The following is an 18,079-nucleotide window of genomic DNA, read 5'->3' as shown; positions in this document are numbered from 1 at the left end:
GCAGGAGAGGAAAAAAAAAAAAAAAAAAAAAAAAAATGTGGTATTGGTATAAAAACAGACATATAGACCAGTGGAATAGAATGGGGAGTCCAGAAATAAATTGTGGCATTAAAAAAACCCAAAAAAACAACACTGTGCTAGGCTAAGAAAATGCATCATTCTTCCAGTCGGCCAGCTTGGAAGCTTAGGTTTATCACATTGTTGCAGGGCTTTAACTGTCAAAGAAAACAGTAGAGGCAACTTGGTCTCTATCTGGTCAGAGTTAACTCTGAACCCTCCCCGTTTCCTTAGGCTTTTCTGAAAAACTATTAATTTTAACTGGGTTTAACGGCCGATGTGAGATTTTTTACACTGTACATTAATTCATTTTTTTCTATCTTCAAACTTAGAACATTAGCTTAAAACCCTCTGTGAAGTATGGTGCTGGAGAAGGTTCTCTTGGGGCAGTATTGGTTCACGTATCACAACAGAATAAACCTGAGTTGAATGAAACGGTAACCGTAGTTGTAGTTTACCGGTACGTCATGAAGAGCCTTTTCATTTAATACGTTTCTCTGTGTACCTGTTAACGATTCCTCCGGACTCAGAATAGTTCTTAAGGGTAAAGTGGGCCAAATGAAAGGCACACCTCAGACCAGGTAGTGAACTGGAGGGGTCTTGGCCTCTTGGTTTTTCAGAGCACAGCAGAGATTGGTGACATGGTATACACCCTCAGTGTACAAGTGGCAGTTCCGCAGATGTTTACGTACACAGCTGGTTTTTCAGAGCTGTAAATATTTCAGTCTTCAGGCCTTGTGAAAGATGCCTATGTAACCTGTTAGTACTCTACAAATTGTGTACTCTTTATTAGAAAAGGATAAAAATAATAGATAATTTTAAAATATCTATATGGAGTGTATTCGTACACATGTGCCGGGCATTGTACGTGGCTCTTCATATGGATTATTTCCTTTAAACCTCACAGTTTCATGAGGATTGTCATCGTCGTCGTCATCATCCTTGTCACCCAGTTTATAGCACAGAGACGTTGAGAACTGAAGTAGCTTTTGCTCTAGGTCACGCACTAATAAGTAGCAGAGTCAGGATTTGCAGCCAGGCACTCAGACTCCAGAAGCTGTGTTGTTAGCTCATGCTTTCTTTTTTTTTTTATTTTTATTTTTTTGCGATACGCGGGCCTCTCACTGTTGTGGCCTCTCCCGTTGCAGAGCACAGGCTCCGGACGCGCAGGCTCAGCGGCCGTGGCTCACGGGCCCAGCCGCTCCGCGGCATGTGGGATCTTCCCGGACCGGGGCACGAACCCGCGTCCCCTGCATCGGCAGGCGGACTCTCAACCACTGCGCCACCAGGGAAGCCCCTGCTCATGCTTTCTTGCCTTACTCATGTCACTAACGTTTTTGACAGTCAGGTGCACGTATGAAGGTACAGCCACTAATTCAGCAAGCATCCACTGAGTGCCTCCTGGCGGTCTGGTCCCAGAAGCCGCGTCCCTGCCCTGTATGGGCTGCTGAGTCTGTATCCGTTGAGGAATGCGTTCAGGGATGCCGACCCTGCTCTTGCCCACGGGGCCGAGGAAACAGGAACCTTCTTCTTCCCCAAACACTTAACACACTCTTAAAAAAATCCATTTCAAGAAGCCTTTACTGAAGGCTATCCTATAGATAAGCGCACATATAACTGTACAGTGTGACAGATTTTCAAAGCAAGAAACAGAACACAGTGGGCGTGTCCCAGGCACCAGCCCCTCAGGACAGGGTCCTGACTGACAGCATAGATTCCCTTTGCCTGTTGATGTGCATCGTTCACAGGAAAGAGGGTTTACAGTGCTCACTCTTTACTGTCTGGTTCTTAACGCTCAGCACCTGGTTCATGAGCTTCATTCGTGTCGTGACACTGGTTTCAGATCCAGGGTGTGACTGCCCAGCTCAGGCATCCGCTCGGCTGTTGATGGGTGTTCGTGTCGCTCCCAGGCTAGGGCTGTCACCGTAGTGCTGCTGTGACCACGTGAACACACATATTCCTTTCTGTCGGTTACAGACTAGGGGTGGAATTGTTGAGTCATGGGGCGTGCTCTTGTGTACGCTTTGAAATGGAAGCAGGAATCACCGAAATGGGGAAGACATTTGAAACTTAGATGTCAGGCAAAGGCTTAACGTTCTCGATGCTGCAGAATGAGCTCTCGCAGAGGCGCTGGTCAGGCCTCCCGAGGTGCTCACTCAGTGCGTTGCCCTCTTCCGAGAGGAATTACTCACACCTCAAGCTTTTCTCTGAGAATTAGCTTGCTCACGGGTTGGTGTCATCCATACCAGCTGCTGGCAAACCTGTCTGGTTTTTAGACTCACCTGGGGAATGTTTACACATTGCAGTGCTCAGGCCGCACCCCAGACCAGTTCAGGGGGAAACTCTGAATGTGGAGACAGGTGTCAGAAATTTTGCTCTTTAATATGTTTTCGGGCTTCCCTGGTGGCGCAGTGGTTGAGAGTCCGCCTGCCGATGCAGGGGACACGGGTTCGTGCCCCGGTCCGGGAAGATCCCACATGCCGCGGAGTGGCCGGGCCCGTGAGCCATGGCCGCTGAGCCTGCGCGTCTGGAGCCTGTGCTCCGCAACGGGAGAGGCCACAACGGTGAGAGGCCCGCATACCGAAAAAAAAAAAAAAAAATGTTTTCATCCATGCACACCACAGCCTTGCAGCCACGGTCTTTGTTCAAGTGCAAACTGTTGATTTTTGGCCTGTGGGAACCTCTTGTCGTTGGCTCTCCCATCCAGTGGACGTGAACAAAGAGTAACAAGCTGTTCCCGGTGTGTCTGTGAATTCCTATCCCGGACCTGGAATCAGCTGTCCTCATAGAAACCCTGTTTTTGTTTGTCTGTCTTAGTGGGCAATATTTTGGGACCACAATCTGGGCTCCAGGGGTGCTCATTATTCCTGGGTCGTTCGTGGTCTTTAGGCATTTTTGGCAGACACAGCTAAAAAAAAAAACAAAACAGTACACACACACACACACACACACGTGTCGCAATATATGTATCTATAGATATATACAGATACATATATACACATATATGAAGATTAAAATATCTAACGTCCAATTCAAATATGGGACTGTAAGGCTCTTACTTAACTTCCTTCACACTAGTCTCTACTTTGCTCCCACTCTGAGAATCCTGATTGTCAGGGATGCACACGATGTTAGACTATCTCACGGTTACTTATTTGGTGCATTACACACAAATAGCAGTGCTAATATTGCCAGCGCCGGTATTGCTGAAAAGAGTCGTTCTGTGCATGTTCTATCCCCATTCTCCTCCTTTTTCTGTTTGTTTTACTATACTTCACTTTTTTTACAGCAGTTTCCCCTGTTGTTAACATCTGGCATTCATTCGAGTGATACTTCCGTTGCAGTTGATGGAGCAGCATCGATACATTATTCACTAAAATCCACAGTTTACATTGTTGGCCGCTGGTTGTGCCGTAACACACGATGGCTTTTAACAGATGCATAATATCCTACAGAGTAGTTTCACTGTCCCAAATACCCTCTGTGTTCTACTTATTTTTCCCTCTCTTCCTCATTACCTCCTGTTGAACCCCAGGCAACCACTGAAATTTTATGTCTATAGTTTTGCCTTTCCCAGAATGTGATGTAGTTGAAATCGTATCGTACGTAATCTTTACAGAAAGCCTTCTTTGACTTAGCAGTATGAGTTTCAGTTCCTTCTGTGTCTTGTCTTGGCTCCATAGCTCGTATTTTTTTATTATTGGTTAAAATTCCATTGTCTGAATGCACCACAGCTTTTTTGTCCTGTCACATATTGAAGGACATCTTGGTTGCTGTCACATTTTGTCAGTTTGCCGCTATAAACATCCATGTGCAGGTGTTTGTGTGAACGTAGTTTTTTGACTCCTTTGGGTAAATGCAAAGGAACAGAATTGCTGGATCCTACGGTAAGAGTATTTTTGGCGTAATAAGAAACCAGTCTTCCGAAGTGGCTGCACCATTTCAGACATCCCCCGGCAATGAATGAGAGTTCCTGTGGCTCCACACCCTTGTCAGTCTCCTTTGGGTAAATGCAAAGGAACAGAATTGCTGGATCCTACGGTAAGAGTATTTTTGGCGTAATAAGAAACCACTGTCTTCCGAAGTGGCTGCACCATTTCGGACATCCCCCGGCAATGAATGAGAGTTCCTGTGGCTCCACACCCTTGTCAGTGTTTGGTGCTGTCAGTATTCTGGATTTTGCCCATTCTGAGAGGTGTGTAGCGGTATCTCGTTTTCAATGGGCAGTTCCTTAATGGCGTGTCATGTGGAAAATCTTCTCATATGCTTGTTTGCCCTCTGTATATCTGCTTTGATGAGGTGTCTGTTGAGGTCTTTGGCCCACTTTTTAATTGGGATGTTTGTTTTCTTATTGTTGGATTTAAAAAGTTCTTTGTGTATTTTGGAAAGAAGTCCTATATCAGATGTGTGTTTTGCAAAAATGTTGTCTTCGTCTGTGGCTCTTGTTTCCCTTTTATTAACATTGTCTTTCATAGAGGAGAAGTTTTTAATTTTAATGAAGTCCCAGCCAGTTAACACCTTTTTTTTTTTTTTTTGATAGTGCTTTTGGTGTTGTATCTAAGAAGTCATTACGAGATCAAGGGCTGCCTAGATTTTCTCCTGTGTTGTATTCTAGGACTTTACGGCTTTTGCATTTTACACTATGAACCACTTTGATGTCTTCCGAAGTGGCTGCACCATTTCGGACATCCCCCGGCAATGAATGAGAGTTCCTGTGGCTCCACACCCTTGTCAGTGTTTGGTGCTGTCAGTATTCTGGATTTTGCCCATTCTGAGAGGTGTGTAGCGGCATCTCGTTGTTTTCAATGGGCAGTTCCTTAATGGCGTGTCATGTGGAAAATCTTCTCATATGCTTGTTTGCCCTCTGTATATCTGCTTTGATGAGGTGTCTGTTGAGGTCTTTGGCCCACTTTTTAATTGGGATGTTTGTTTTCTTATTGTTGGATTTAAAAAGTTCTTTGTGTATTTTGGAAAGAAGTCCTATATCAGATGTGTGTTTTGCAAAAATGTTGTCTTCGTCTGTGGCTCTTGTTTCCCTTTTATTAACATTGTCTTTCATAGAGGAGAAGTTTTTAATTTTAATGAAGTCCCAGCCAGTTAACACCTTTTTTTTTTTTTTTTGATAGTGCTTTTGGTGTTGTATCTAAGAAGTCATTACGAGATCAAGGGCTGCCTAGATTTTCTCCTGTGTTGTATTCTAGGACTTTACGGCTTTTGCATTTTACACTATGAACCACTTTGAGTCAATATTTGTCAAAGGTGTAAGTTCTGTGTCTAGATTCTTTTTTTTTTTCTTATGTAGATGTCGAATTCCAGCACCATTTGTTGAGAAGATTATTCTTTTTCCATTGAATTGCCTTTGCTCCTTTGTCAGAGACCAGTTGACTATTTGTGTGGGTCTGTTTCCCGGTACTCTTCTGTTCCAGTGATGTCTTTGTTTTTTTCAATTGGTGACTGTGGATTTATATAGTAAGTTTTGAGTTGGGACGTGTCAATTTTCTGAGTTTGTTTTTCTTTTTCAATATTTTATTGCTATTTTGGGTCTTTTGCCTTCCCATGTAAATTTTAGAATCGGTTTGGCGCCATTCACGAAATAAACTTGCTGTGGTTTTCATTGGGATTGCACTGAATCTCTAGATCAAGTTAGGAAGAACCGGGTAGCCAGGGGGTGGGACTGAAAGTTCCAGCCCTGGCAACCAGCCCCCATCCTTTAGAAGCTTCTGCAAGTCGCCTCATTAACATAACAAAGGCACCTTTGTTTAGATTCACTGTGGTAAAGCCTCCTGTTTGGGTGTTGTTTAATACCTCTAGAGCTGATACAAGGAGAGAGTATTGTGTCCTGACTCAAAGCACCGACTTTGGAGCCATGGTCTTTATTAATTATCCCACTTTGCCATTTATTTGTAACATGCCCTTAGATCACTTCCTGTCTTTGTACGTCAATTTCCTCATTGATGAAATGGGAAAATTCTGCCGCCCCTCAAATAAAAGATGACGTCTGTGTAGTACCTGATGCAGAGCAGGTGCCTCAGAAGGACCCTCAGGGCCAGTCGTCAGGACATTGTGCATCTGTTACACTGAGGCATGGGCTGTTCTCTGGTGGGGCAGCGGGTTTGGGGCTGAAGAGTCTAATGGGCCTTCGGGCGGGAGTGGAGGCGTGGATGCCCTCAGGGGCACATCTGTTTGCTGGATCTGTGTGTGGGGGCGGGAGAGAGGCAGGTGGCAGAGGCTGGGGCAGGATTGTGGGAAGAGGTGGAGGGGGACCCCGTGGATGATCAGAAAACAGGTACCGAGATTTGAGCGGGGAGCAGCTGATGACAGGTGTCAGTCCAGTAGACTAGGGATCTGGGACTGGACAAGGTAGCTCTTGGGGGTCAGGGTTAAGGGGTGGCTTGCGGGGAGCAGACGATGGCCGGGGCAAAAGCAATGAAGGGCAGACTGCGAGGCCACGTCGCGTGCTAGGTGTGGGTGCCGGCTGGTGGCCCAGCGGCCCTCAGACAGGCGGTGCCTGTCAGAGGACCTACAGCGCTTTGAGTTCGGAGAGCCACCCGGCCCTGTGGAAGAAGGTCAGAGATTCTGGGTCTTCCTGCTCCTGAAGCCACCAGGGAAAAACATGGCTCTTGGGTTGAGGGTAAGAAGCGTGGAGGGAGGTTGATCAGGGGGCAGAGAGAAGCCCACCCTCAACTCCCACTCAGCGGCCTTCTCTGTTGGCAGCGACACAGGGAAGGTGAGAACAGAGCGGTTGGTCTGAAGTGGAAGGTGTGCATGTATGGCGTTGCCCATCGTCATTTGGGGGGAAAAATGAACCAATGGACCAAGGCTCCTTTTTATCTTTTTTTTTTTTTTTGCGGTACGTGGGCCTCTCACTGTTGTGGCCTCTCCCGCTGTGGAGCACAGGCTCCGGACGCGCAGGCTCAGCGGCCATGGCTCACGGGCCCAGCTGCTCCGCAGCATGTGGGATCTTCCCGGACCGGGGCACGAACCCCTGTCCCCTGCATCGGCAGGCGGACTCTCAACCACTGCGCCACCAGGGAAGCCCTCCTTTTTATGTTATTTGTATTTGCCTAGTAGAAAAATACAGTCAGAACTAATCAGATTCTTGTTGGGTAACAGCTTTTAAAGGGCCCTGTCTACTTACTAGTGCTGAAACCTCAGGCAGGTTACCTAACATCTCTGGGCCTCATTTTTCTCATTTAAAATTGGGAGGGAGGGCGGACTTCCCTGGTGGCACAGTGGCTAAGAATCCGCCTGCCAATGCAGGGGACAAGGCTTCAAGCCTGGGTCCGGGAAGATCCCACATACCGCGGAGCAACTAAGCCCGGGTGCCACAACTACTGAGCCTGCGCTCTAGAGCCCTGGAGCCACAACTACTGAGCCTGTGCCTAGAGCCCGGGAGCCACAACTACTGAGCCCGTGTGCCACAACTACTGAAGCCCATGCGCCTAGAGCCCGTGCTCTGCAACAAGAGAAGCCACCGCAGTGAGAAGCCCGTGCACCGCAACGAAGAGTAGCCCCCACTCGCCCCAATTAGAGAAAGCCCACACGCAGCAACAAAGACCCAACACAACCAAAAATAAATTTTAAAAAAATGCAAAAAAAGAAAACTAAAATTAGGAGGGAGGCAGAGAATAATAATGCTGTCTGTTAGCGTTATTGTGAGGAATACAGGAGGTAATAAAGTTCTTAGAACCGTGGCCGACACATTTTAAGTGTTTGGTAAACATTAGCTGTTGTGGCTACTCTTCTGTTTTAACGTTTTTTTTAACATCTTTATTGGAGTATAATTGATTTACAGTGGTGTGTTAGTTTCTGCTTTATAACAAAGTGAATCAGCTATATGTATACATATGTCCCCACTGTTTCCATACAAATTGTGAAACTTTTTGTTCTAGTTCTGTGAAGAATGCCCTTGGTAGTTTGCTAGAGATTGCATTGAATCTTTAGATTGCTTTGGGTAGTATAGTCATTTTCACAATGTTGATTCTTCCAATCCAAGAACATAGTATATCTTCCCATCTGTTTGTATCACCTTTAATTTCTTTCATCAGTGTCTTATAGTTTTCTGCATACAGGTCTTTTGTCTCCTTAGGTAGGTTTATTTCTAGGTATTTTATTCTTTTTGTTGCAGTGGTAAATGGGAGTGTGTCCTTAATTTCTCTTTCAGATTTTTCATCATTAGTGTATAGGAATGCAAGAGATTTCTGTGCTTTAATTTTGTATCCTGCTACTCTACCAAATTCATTGATTAGCTGTAGTAGTTTTCTGGTAGCATCTTTAGGATTCTCTATGTATAGTATCATGTCATCTGCAAGCAGTGACAGTTTTACTTCTTTCTGATTTGCATTCCTTTTATTTCTTTTTCGTCTCCGATTGCTGTGGCTAAAACTTCCAAAACTATGTCAAATAATAGTGGTGAGAGTGGGCAGCCTTCTCTTGTTCCTGATCTTAGAGGAAATGGTTTCAGTTTTTCACCATTGAGAATGATGTTGGCTGTGGGTTTGTCATATATGGCCTTTATTACATTCAGTTCGGTTCCCTCTATGCCTACTTTCTGGAGAGTTTTTATCATAAATGGGTGTTAAATTTTGTCGATAGCTTTTTCTGCATCTATTGAGATGATCATATGGTTTTTCTTCAGTTTGTTAATATGGTGTATCACATTGATTGATTTGTGTATATTGAAGAATCCTTGCATTCCTGTGATAAACCCCACTTGATCATGGTGTATGATCCTTTTAATGTGCTGTTGGATTCTGTTTGCTAGTATCTTGTTGAGGATTTTTGCATCTCTGTTCATCAGTGATATTGGCCTGTAGTTTTCTTTCTTTGTGACATCCTTGTCTGGTTTTGGTATCAGGGTGATGGTGGCCTCATAGAATGAGTTTGGGAGTGTTCCTTCCTCTCCTATATTTTGGAAGAGTTTGAGAAGGATAGGTGTTAGCTCTTCTCTAAGTGTTTGATAAAATTTGTCTGTGAAGCCATCTGGTCCTGGGCTTTTGTTTGTTGGAAGGTTTTTAATCAGTTTCAATTTCAGTGCTTGTGATTGGTCTGTTTACATTTTCTCTTTCTTCCTGGTTCAGTCTCGGAAGGTTGTGCTTTTCTAAGAATTTGTCCTTTTCTTCCAGGCTGTCCATTTTATTGGCATAGAGCTGCTTCTAGTAGTGTCTCATGATCCTTTGTGTTTCTGCAGTGTCAGTTGTTATATTTTAACATTTTTTTATTCTAATGAGTGGTTATAAAGTCCCCAGTGTTGCATATTGATGTAGGAGGCATTACATGTATATTAGTTCTTTCTTTTCTTCTCTCTTCTGGGTTTCTCACAGAATCGAATAATTTAATTCAGCTTTTCATTTTAAACATGAAGAACTGCGCTCTAGAGAAATCCAGCATTTTAAAATTTTCCTCAGTATTCTCATGGAATTACAGTCTGGGTCTCCCGCTGCTTGAAACTTGGTATTCTAGCTGTGCTTGAGCCCTTCTATGTAACTGTCATATCTCTTCAGGATAGAAAGGACTTTCCACTCTGGTTTATACTCTTTAATGGTAGGCATTTCCACCATCTTGAAAAGAACACTCCCCCGAGGTGTGAATATTGTTTTTCCAGTTTAGGAAGAATAAGCTCAAGAGGTAGAATGTGGAAGCCTTGGTTAGAGTCTCAGTTCTGATTCTGGGGGAGTGGGGAGTTTGTGGGGAACCTTAGGAAAATCACTTTACCTCTGGGCCACAGTTTCCTTATGTGTAAATTGAGGAGCTGAAGCTTTTTCCTATAACTGATTTCTAAAAGTACACCTATTTTAGGTTACACAATTAAAACAGTTTATGCTAGAAAAATTATTCAATACAGACAAGTAAAAAAAAAAAAAAAAAGCTGGGTTAGGGGGAGAAGGTAGGTATGTAGATATAGAATAAAACTGACTCTGGACCTGGAAGCTCTTACTCACCCTGAAAAAACTTTGCAGCATTTGCCTTTTTTTTTGCGCGGTACACAGGCCTCTCACTGTTGTGGCCTCTCCCGTTGCGGAGCATAGGCTCCGGACGCGCAGGCTCAGCGGCCATGGCTCATGGGCCCAGCTGCTCTGCGGCATGTGGGATCTTCCCGGACCGGGGCACGAACCCGTGTCGCCTGTATCGGCAGGCGGACTCTCAACCACTGCGCCACCAGGGAAGCCCTGCAGCATTTCCCTTTTAACGGGAGTTTCAAATCCGCTTACCTCCTTGTGGTGCTGACATTCTGCCTTGTGTTGTGGTTTTTTATCACCTCCCCTCATTTACAGAGTAAGCTCCTTGACGGCAGTGCCTGTGTCTCACGCGTATTCTGTCTTTGTCAATATAACTAAGTACGGTGCCCTGCAAACAGTTAGTAACTCCCTGAGCCTTCGTGCATGTCATCTTCCTCATTCCCCAAGAGCAGTGAACAACCGTGAACCTTAGGCAGCTCACTGTATTTTCCTCTTTAATTCTCCCAGACATCTTCAAAATTAAGAAGTTTTCTTTGTCCTTTTTCCTGAAGGAGAGACTGTAAAGCGATGTGTTTGGATGGGAAGGATGTAGGCTCCATGTTGTCAGTAACACGGTGCCTTGGGTCCAGCGTCTTTTGACTTCACGTCCCAGTAGACACAGAAGCCTCAGTCAGTGACCAGCTCATGGGGATTCTCAGCACGTGTGAATTCTCTGCTCTTATTTACGTAAAGGAAGACGTATCACATGGTTAAAAATCATCATATATGATAAATTGCTTTCTGTTGAATGAAAAAGCAATTAATCATGCTTGAGTGACCCTTTATGTGCAAATAGGACTCAGTCAAGTAACCAGTTTTGAAAACTTGCTACCAAAGAGTTTCCACCTCACCACAGTAGTTGGTTGGGGAGGAAAGGAAAGCTTTCATACCCTGGTGATTTTTTTTTTCCCCCTGAAGTTTTCAATTATGAATGAAATTCAAAAGAAATGTTCTTTTATGATTCTGGGTGTGTTGATGAATTCGATATTTGTATTACACCTTGGTATCAAACGTTTTATTGTCTGCCTTCACTTAAATACTGTCAGAAGCTGTATGCTTAAGATCTGAATCTGCATCCTTCTAGCAGGGGTGCAGTACCTTCAGCGTGTGACGCGGGCAGGCATTTTAATCACGCATCTTGGAGACCCGGGACCCACAGTGGTCAGCGTGGCTGCGTGGTGCTCACCTGCGGCCTCTCCCGCAGCCCCGCCGAGTCTCTGAATCCGGGTTACTTAGGGCTGTCGCTGTTGCTAGCCTACCGGAAGCCCAAATGGAAAAGCCTTTGGGATCATCCTGTATTTTCAGTTCAAATGAATTCTTCTTTGTAGTCAACAACTTTGGGAGGAATTGAATTCACAGAGGGTACTGTTTGCAGCGTAACCTGCAGACTTGCCCCGAATTTGAAGGCTGCCCACCCTAGAATTGTAACACAAGTCAAAGGTGACCCTCTTTGAACATCCCAGAGGGTATGGCTGTTCTCCCACTGCAATATTGGATAGCTCAAGAGCTGTCAAGAAAGGGTAAACTAGGGACTTCCCTGGCAGTCCAGTGGTTAAGACGCTGCACTTCCAATGCAAGGGGCCGTGGGTTCGATCCCTGGTGGGGGAACTAAGATCCCGCATGCCGTGTGGCGAGACCAAGCAAAATAGTAAACCGTTTGTCTTCTGAAGGTAGTGGTGTCTTTCCGATTGCTTCCATGGGAGCGCAGCCTGTGAAACGAACTGACGGTTACAGTCCAGGTTTTGGTGGCCAGTGTTCTAGAATCTTTCATTGGGCACCCAAAGATGCCCAATTCTGACCTGCGACAAGGCGGCAGGAACTTTCAAGTCCCGTTATCACTGTGTGCGTTTCCAAGTCTCGCTCCCCTTGTCTCACCCTAGCTGTGTTTTTTCCTCTGGATAGCAACATGGTTCTGTGAAGCTAGAACTTTAATCCTTTCTAAAGTGCCTCCAGAGGAGTGACTTGCTTCTGATTGCCGGGCTGAAGACTGGAGAGACAGTTTCTAGCGTGGCACATCGTTGTGACATGGTGGGTTATTTTGAACGTAGGTCTGCCACGTCATCACCTGGTGCTGTGGATTTCATCCTGCTTCCTTTCCTCACACTGTCTACTTGATGCTGAAGAAGAAGGAAAGAAAAAAAAAGACTGTGTCTGTTTTAAAAAATAACATCTGCTTCCACGTTTTATCTAGAAACCATGATTCTTTTTCTAGGAGTGTTGGCTAGTCCTTTGATATTTCTGAATATATTCCATTGCAATACGGCCTGCTCAGTCCAGGCCTGTGTCTTCTCTGTTTTCCATCTCTTCACTCAGATGAGCCTAGAATTGCTTCCATAACCTCCAATTTCCATATATCCTCCAAGTCCAGTTTCAGTGCCTTAAAGCATTTTTGGACGTGTCATCCCACAGTAAATGATGTCTCTTTTTTTTTTTTGACTGCACCACAAGGCTTAGTTCCCCGACCAGGGGTCAAGCCCTGGCCCTCTGCAGTGGAAGCGTGGAGTCCTAACCACTGGACCGCCAGGGAAGTCCCTGTGATGTCTCCTTCTAATCTCCTGTTATCCTTTCAGATACACTTCTCTTGTGCCCACGATCCTTTTATATTTTGCAGTTTAGGATTTTGGTGCGTATATTCTGTGTTACCTAAATTGAGGGACTGTGTGGCATATCATGCAAACCAGGACAGTTTCGAGAAGGAAAGTGGGTGTAATCCAGGACTGTCCCAGTCTCATGAGGATGTACTGTTGACGTTACTTCTAACAGAATCTCCAAGGAAGAGACCATTGACACTCTGAGCGTGCCTGGTAAATATCCAGTTGTGGCTCGCGGGCTCAGTAGTTGTGGCACGTGGGCTCAGTAGTTGTGGCTCGCGGGCTCAGTAGTTGTGGCTCGCGGGCTCTAGAGCGCAGGCTCAGTAGTTGTGGCGCACGGGCTTAGTTGCTCTGCGGCATGTGGGATCTTCCCGGACCGGGGCTCGAACCCGTGTCCCCTGCACTGGCAGGTGGATTCCTCACCACTGCGCCACCAGGGAAGTCCCCACATACCGTTTCTAAAGGCTGAAGACAGAATGGTATCCAAGTCACTGCAGCAGTCAACTGAGTATGCCAACACGTTTTCTCAGTTATTTAGCTGACTTTTGGAAGTGCATTCGACTTCGAAAATGCCCGGCAGTGCATGGTTTAATATCGCTTTAGGAATTTTAATAACCGTTTGTTGTCACTCTTCTGGTGCCACTGCTTCCTGATAGTTCCTGACTGGCAGGACCGTAAGGTATGATACTTCTGCAGCGGGAGATTTCCCAGTGTGCGGTTAGGGTTAGCAGGGCAGGTCAGTGGGGACAGCCTCATTCCATGTCACCCACATGATTGACTAGGGTGGCTATTGTACTTTTAAATAAGCCTTTCTATTCTGCTAGACCTTTTCTCCTTCTTCTTTAACACTGCAGTTTCCATAGGAAACCCACAATGGACTCACCACGGCCAAGTGGAGGGGAGTGTCAGGTTGCATGAATATGTCTGTTGGTCCTTGGTCTTTGCCTGTCACAGGCTTTGTGATTGATTCTGTGATTTCAATTCTGTCCAACTTAACTGCTCTCCCCGCAGACTCAGCCTGGAGTCCTTTGTTGCCCTAAACATTTCCTCACAGATCTTTTATTAACTTTTTCTTTTCTGCTCTAATTTTTCTCCCTCTTACCTACTTTAGCATGTAGCCCTGTAACAATAATGAGAAAGAAAAATACATCTCTAGCGGTGTGATCAGGTGAAGCAATAAATGCACTTCTCTTCTCTATTTAAAAAAAAAAAAGACTTTCAAACTTATTGATTTTCTCCCCTGCTAAATGCTTGTAGAGAAGACAGAATGAAAAGATTGAAAAGGCCCAACTTTTCCTAATTAAATCTTTCATTGTGAATGTTAGCTGGGAGAGCAGCAAAGTTTTTTTCTCTTTAATTATGGTAGTTGTGATATTTTAGGCAAAATTACGGCAGGAGGCGATCAGATTATCAGGGGTTTTTTGCTTTTGTCATCAGAATTGATTTCTGTGACACTCAAATGGAGTGGTTTGCTAGTGTGAGAGGCTGCTAGTTGTCTGTTTTGGTTTGCCCCATCTTTGTGGGTTATAAAAGCCCTGACTGTATCTGGCATGTGGTCACTTGGAATCCAGGCTATGTTTCCCCACCTCTTTTGCATCCAGGCGTCACTTGTATTACAAAATGCTGATTAATTGCTTGGAAATGGAAGTGCCATGTGCCATTTCTTGGAAGAATTGTGAAGAAGGAAGGCTCTTTTCCCCTTTCCGTCTTCCTAAGGGGAATGCAGGCATGATGGCTAAGCTCAGGCAGCCTTTTTGGAGCATGAGGTGGGATCCATGAATGGCTGAGCAACAAGATACCAGGAACCTCTGGACTGCCCGTGTGTAAGTGAGAGAGAAACTCTTGTGTAACTCCTGTTATTTGTGGTTTGTTCTCCTATGATACTGACCACTGTCTTAACTCGTATATCTCTGACTCTGTTTCATCTGGTTTTGTATGAGGACAGCTCTTAGAGATTTTTTGTTTTCATATCAGACTCTATGCCTCAGAGGTAAAGGAATGCTTTATCTGGTGGACAAGAACAATCTGAACTCTTATAAATACAAATGTGTGAGATGTTCTGCAGTGTCTAGAATCTAACTTGTCATGTAAGAAGCCATCATGGTGATGCTTTTAAAATCACAAAAATGCTCTTCCCCTGTGCTTTGCCTTTCTCTTCCTCCTCCCCTAAGGTTTCAGTCCCAAAGCCGGTAAGTGCAACAGGAAAAGAGACATTCAGGTGTTGGGGGGTGGGCGTGGTGGCCCAGAGCAGGGTGGGGAGCCTGGCTTGGGGGGTCCAAGCCCAAAAGCAGGACCAGGGCCAGGAGGTTGGAGGTGCAGGTGAGGAGGGTGAACAGGGCAGGTGTCCAGGTAGGAAGAAAGAGCATGGGGAGATGGGTTCCTGCATTAATACACGGGTGCATAGTTGAAGGAACCCAGAAGTCCTCAGAGTTAATGAGGGCACAGGACATAGCTTAGCAGGGGTTAGAAAGCACAGGCAAACGTCATTGTTCCCAGGGGCTCACTGGCGCAGCCCCCCAGGCTCGTTTCTTGGTTGCTCAGGGCATACTTTATCTCCAGGTAAGAACTTTCAAGACATATTCAACGAGTCTGGGTGTTGGCAGTGCGTGGGCAGAAATGTCTAGCGCTGTCTTCTGTGCCCGACTGGTCAGGTGCCTCTAACCAGGTATAAGCCAGCGACCTACACATCCCTGGACATGTGAACAAGCTGGTCCTGGAGCCTCCAAGGTGTTTGCAGCTTTGAACAGGACATGACACATCTCGAGCTCATCTACTCGTCTGGATCTTGACCCAGAATCAGTATCAGACTTCCAGGTGTCCCTGCGGGTCAGCATAGAGCCATCCCAACACGGCTGTAAGATAACCCTGCTTCACGCAGTTATATGTAGGGGTATCGATGGCGTACGTAAGTAGGTTAAAAATAACGGACACCAGAGTTCTCGCTGTTAGAGAAGGGAGTTAACAATTAGGAGACGGAGAAAATGAGAATGAACCATGCAGTGTTGTATTGGAATCCATCTATTGGTGTGAACTTGGGATTCAAGTTCAGATGTGTGTGTACAGATCCGTACAGATGTGTGTGGGGGGGTGGGTGGGTGTGTGTATTCTCTAATTCTGTGCACTGAGAATACTGAGCCCCCAAATAACAATGAGCACATCTAGTGCCCAGATTTTGGCTTGTAAGTACTATTTTCCACAGAATCAGTTCATTGGAGAAATGGCTGATTGATTCCAAGCCTGTGGCAGCCAAAGTACAAGATGAGCTTGAGTATCTCTTGCCAGAAAGCAGGGAAATCCTCAGTGATGGGGACGCGTCAAAAGGACACTGGGACGTTTGGTGAAACTTGGGGGCTGAGGATTAGATGGTAATGACGTATCATGCTCAGTTTTTGACTTTGGTGATTATGTTGTGGTTTTGCAGGAAAATGTCTGTGTAGGAATACCCTAAAGTTTATGGGACATCAAGCCAACAGCTTAATCTCAAATGGGTCAGGGCAGAAAAGCGGGTCTTTGCATTGTATTGTGAACTTTTCTCTAACTTTGTGGGAGGTTGAACAAAAGAAAAACACTCAAAAATTGTGGTCAACGATGATACATACGTTTTTCAAGGATGCTGGGGTCCAACCCTGAGACCCTTCTTGAGAAAAAATATTTGTCTTATTATTCCTTTATGGAAAAAACTCTGTTGCATTAAAATAATGCATTAATAATAATAATAATGCATTAATGCAACCCTGTTGCATTAAAATAACGTTCTTATAGAAAGAATATTGGAAAATTTTTTTAAAATTTTTAAATGTTTCTTCACTAATACATCTGCGTTTAAAATTGTAATATAAAGTATACTGTATAATGTATACTGTATTTAATTAGTATATTTAGTATATTGTTTAAAATCATTTAGATTTTAATTTATATATAAATATTTAATTTATATAAATAGGTGTGTGTATATATATAATTTATATATATACCCACAAAAATAAAATATACATATAGCTTGCTGACCACGCAGTGAAGTTTTAGAACCCAAAGTAGAAGGCAGGTCACTTCTTTCCTTCTGGCTTTTTGGACTCTCAACCACTGTGCCACCAGGGAAGCCCTGTCTGGCTTTTTTTTTTCCTTTTCTTCTTCTTCTTCTTTTTTTTTTTAAGTGGATCTGTATGTATATTTTCTTTCTTGGTAGTTGGAAAAACCTTTTTTTCTTTTTAAAGCAGATCTAATCTTTTTCAGCAGATTAAGCCTCCATGATAATGTTCGAAATTGGTGAGCAATCTACTGGTGCTTTGAAATGTCAACCAAAACTTGTAGAGAGGAACTTGTGGAAGGTTCTTACTGGGATCGTCTGAGAGCCTGTAGCAGCGTTTTGGGGTTGACCGTGGGCTCAGGGGCGGTAGGGTGATGTGGTCTCTGTCTCGACGCGATGGTTTGTTTAAGCATGTGGGGAAGTGGGGGAGGAGCTGTCCCTCCCCGGGCTCTGGGCCGGATCTCCTGACCGGTCCCCTTAGTGAGATGGGCTGTTGAGGCTGGACCACTGGGCCAGGCCGCCGAGCGGCACTAACCGGGCCTTGTCGTGTTTGGCCCTGCGACATTAATGCCGTCAGTGCTGACTCGCTCTGCTCTGCTAATTGCATAGCTTTTCCTGATTTGGTTTAACATTGAGCAGACAGCCTTCTGTGAACCCCTGCTTCTGTTTTTCCGAGCGATAACACTCCAACCTGGGAAAATAACTTAGCACTTCATCTTGTAGGAGCGTAGGTGTACTTTGGGCACATTAACTGACTGTGATTTCTCTTTTTTCTTTTACAGTCACCCTGTCCCACATCACACAGCTGGTCCTCAGCCACAACAAGCTAACGAGTAAGTCAGCGCTGTCCTGTTACACAACTTCTGATTTTTAGGGACTGTGGCGGTACTGCTGATTCTTCTGTCTTCCTTTAAAGACACTAGTGACAAGTGATTATTTAGGCAAACCGAGAGGTTACTTGGGTGACACCAAGGTACCTGAGCAGATGGTGGTCCTGTATTTTGTAGTTTGTTCTATTTTGAGGATTCTTCCCTATCATGTGTGTAAACGGAAGAAAGACAGTGACATTGTCTGGAAATGGTCCCCTTAGGGCATGGTAATTGCTGCAGTGACCTGAAATGCCGAGACTTTCATTATTATTTCAAAAAAAAACTTATCAAAAAGAGGAGGGCTTCCCTGGTGACACAGTGGTTAAGAATCTGCCTGCCAGTGCAGGGGACATGGGTTTGAGCCCTGGTCCGGGAAGATCCCACATGCCGCGGAGCAGCTAAGCCCGTGCGCCACAACTGCTGAGCCTGCACTCTAGAGCCCGTGAGTAGCAACTACTGAGCCCACGTGCCACAACTACTGAAGCCTGCGCGCCTAAAGCCCATGCTCTGCAACAAGAGAAGCCACGGCAATGAGAA

General features: G+C 45.0%; 1 protein-coding gene across 7 annotated transcripts in view; it reads left to right on the top strand.

The window, feature by feature from the left end:
• The window catches only part of RSU1 (Ras suppressor protein 1), a 196,154-nt gene that overhangs the window by 6,148 nt on the left and 171,927 nt on the right, over window positions 1-18,079 (top strand). For all 7 annotated transcript variants that reach the window (XM_024750091.1, XM_024750098.1, XM_024750092.1 and 4 more), the window contains exon 3: window positions 17,456-17,506. In XM_024750091.1, the coding sequence (XP_024605859.1) occupies window positions 17,456-17,506 (51 nt within the window). The remainder of the gene's footprint in view (window positions 1-17,455; window positions 17,507-18,079) is intronic.

The sequence above is a fragment of the Neophocaena asiaeorientalis genome, unplaced genomic scaffold, assembly GCF_003031525.2.
Source record: "Neophocaena asiaeorientalis asiaeorientalis breed wild unplaced genomic scaffold, Neophocaena_asiaeorientalis_V1.1 scaffold4, whole genome shotgun sequence".
NCBI classification, from domain to species: domain Eukaryota; kingdom Metazoa; phylum Chordata; class Mammalia; order Artiodactyla; family Phocoenidae; genus Neophocaena; species Neophocaena asiaeorientalis.
The sequence above is the reverse complement of the archived record's forward strand: the minus strand, read 5'-3'. Positions and strand labels throughout refer to the sequence as shown.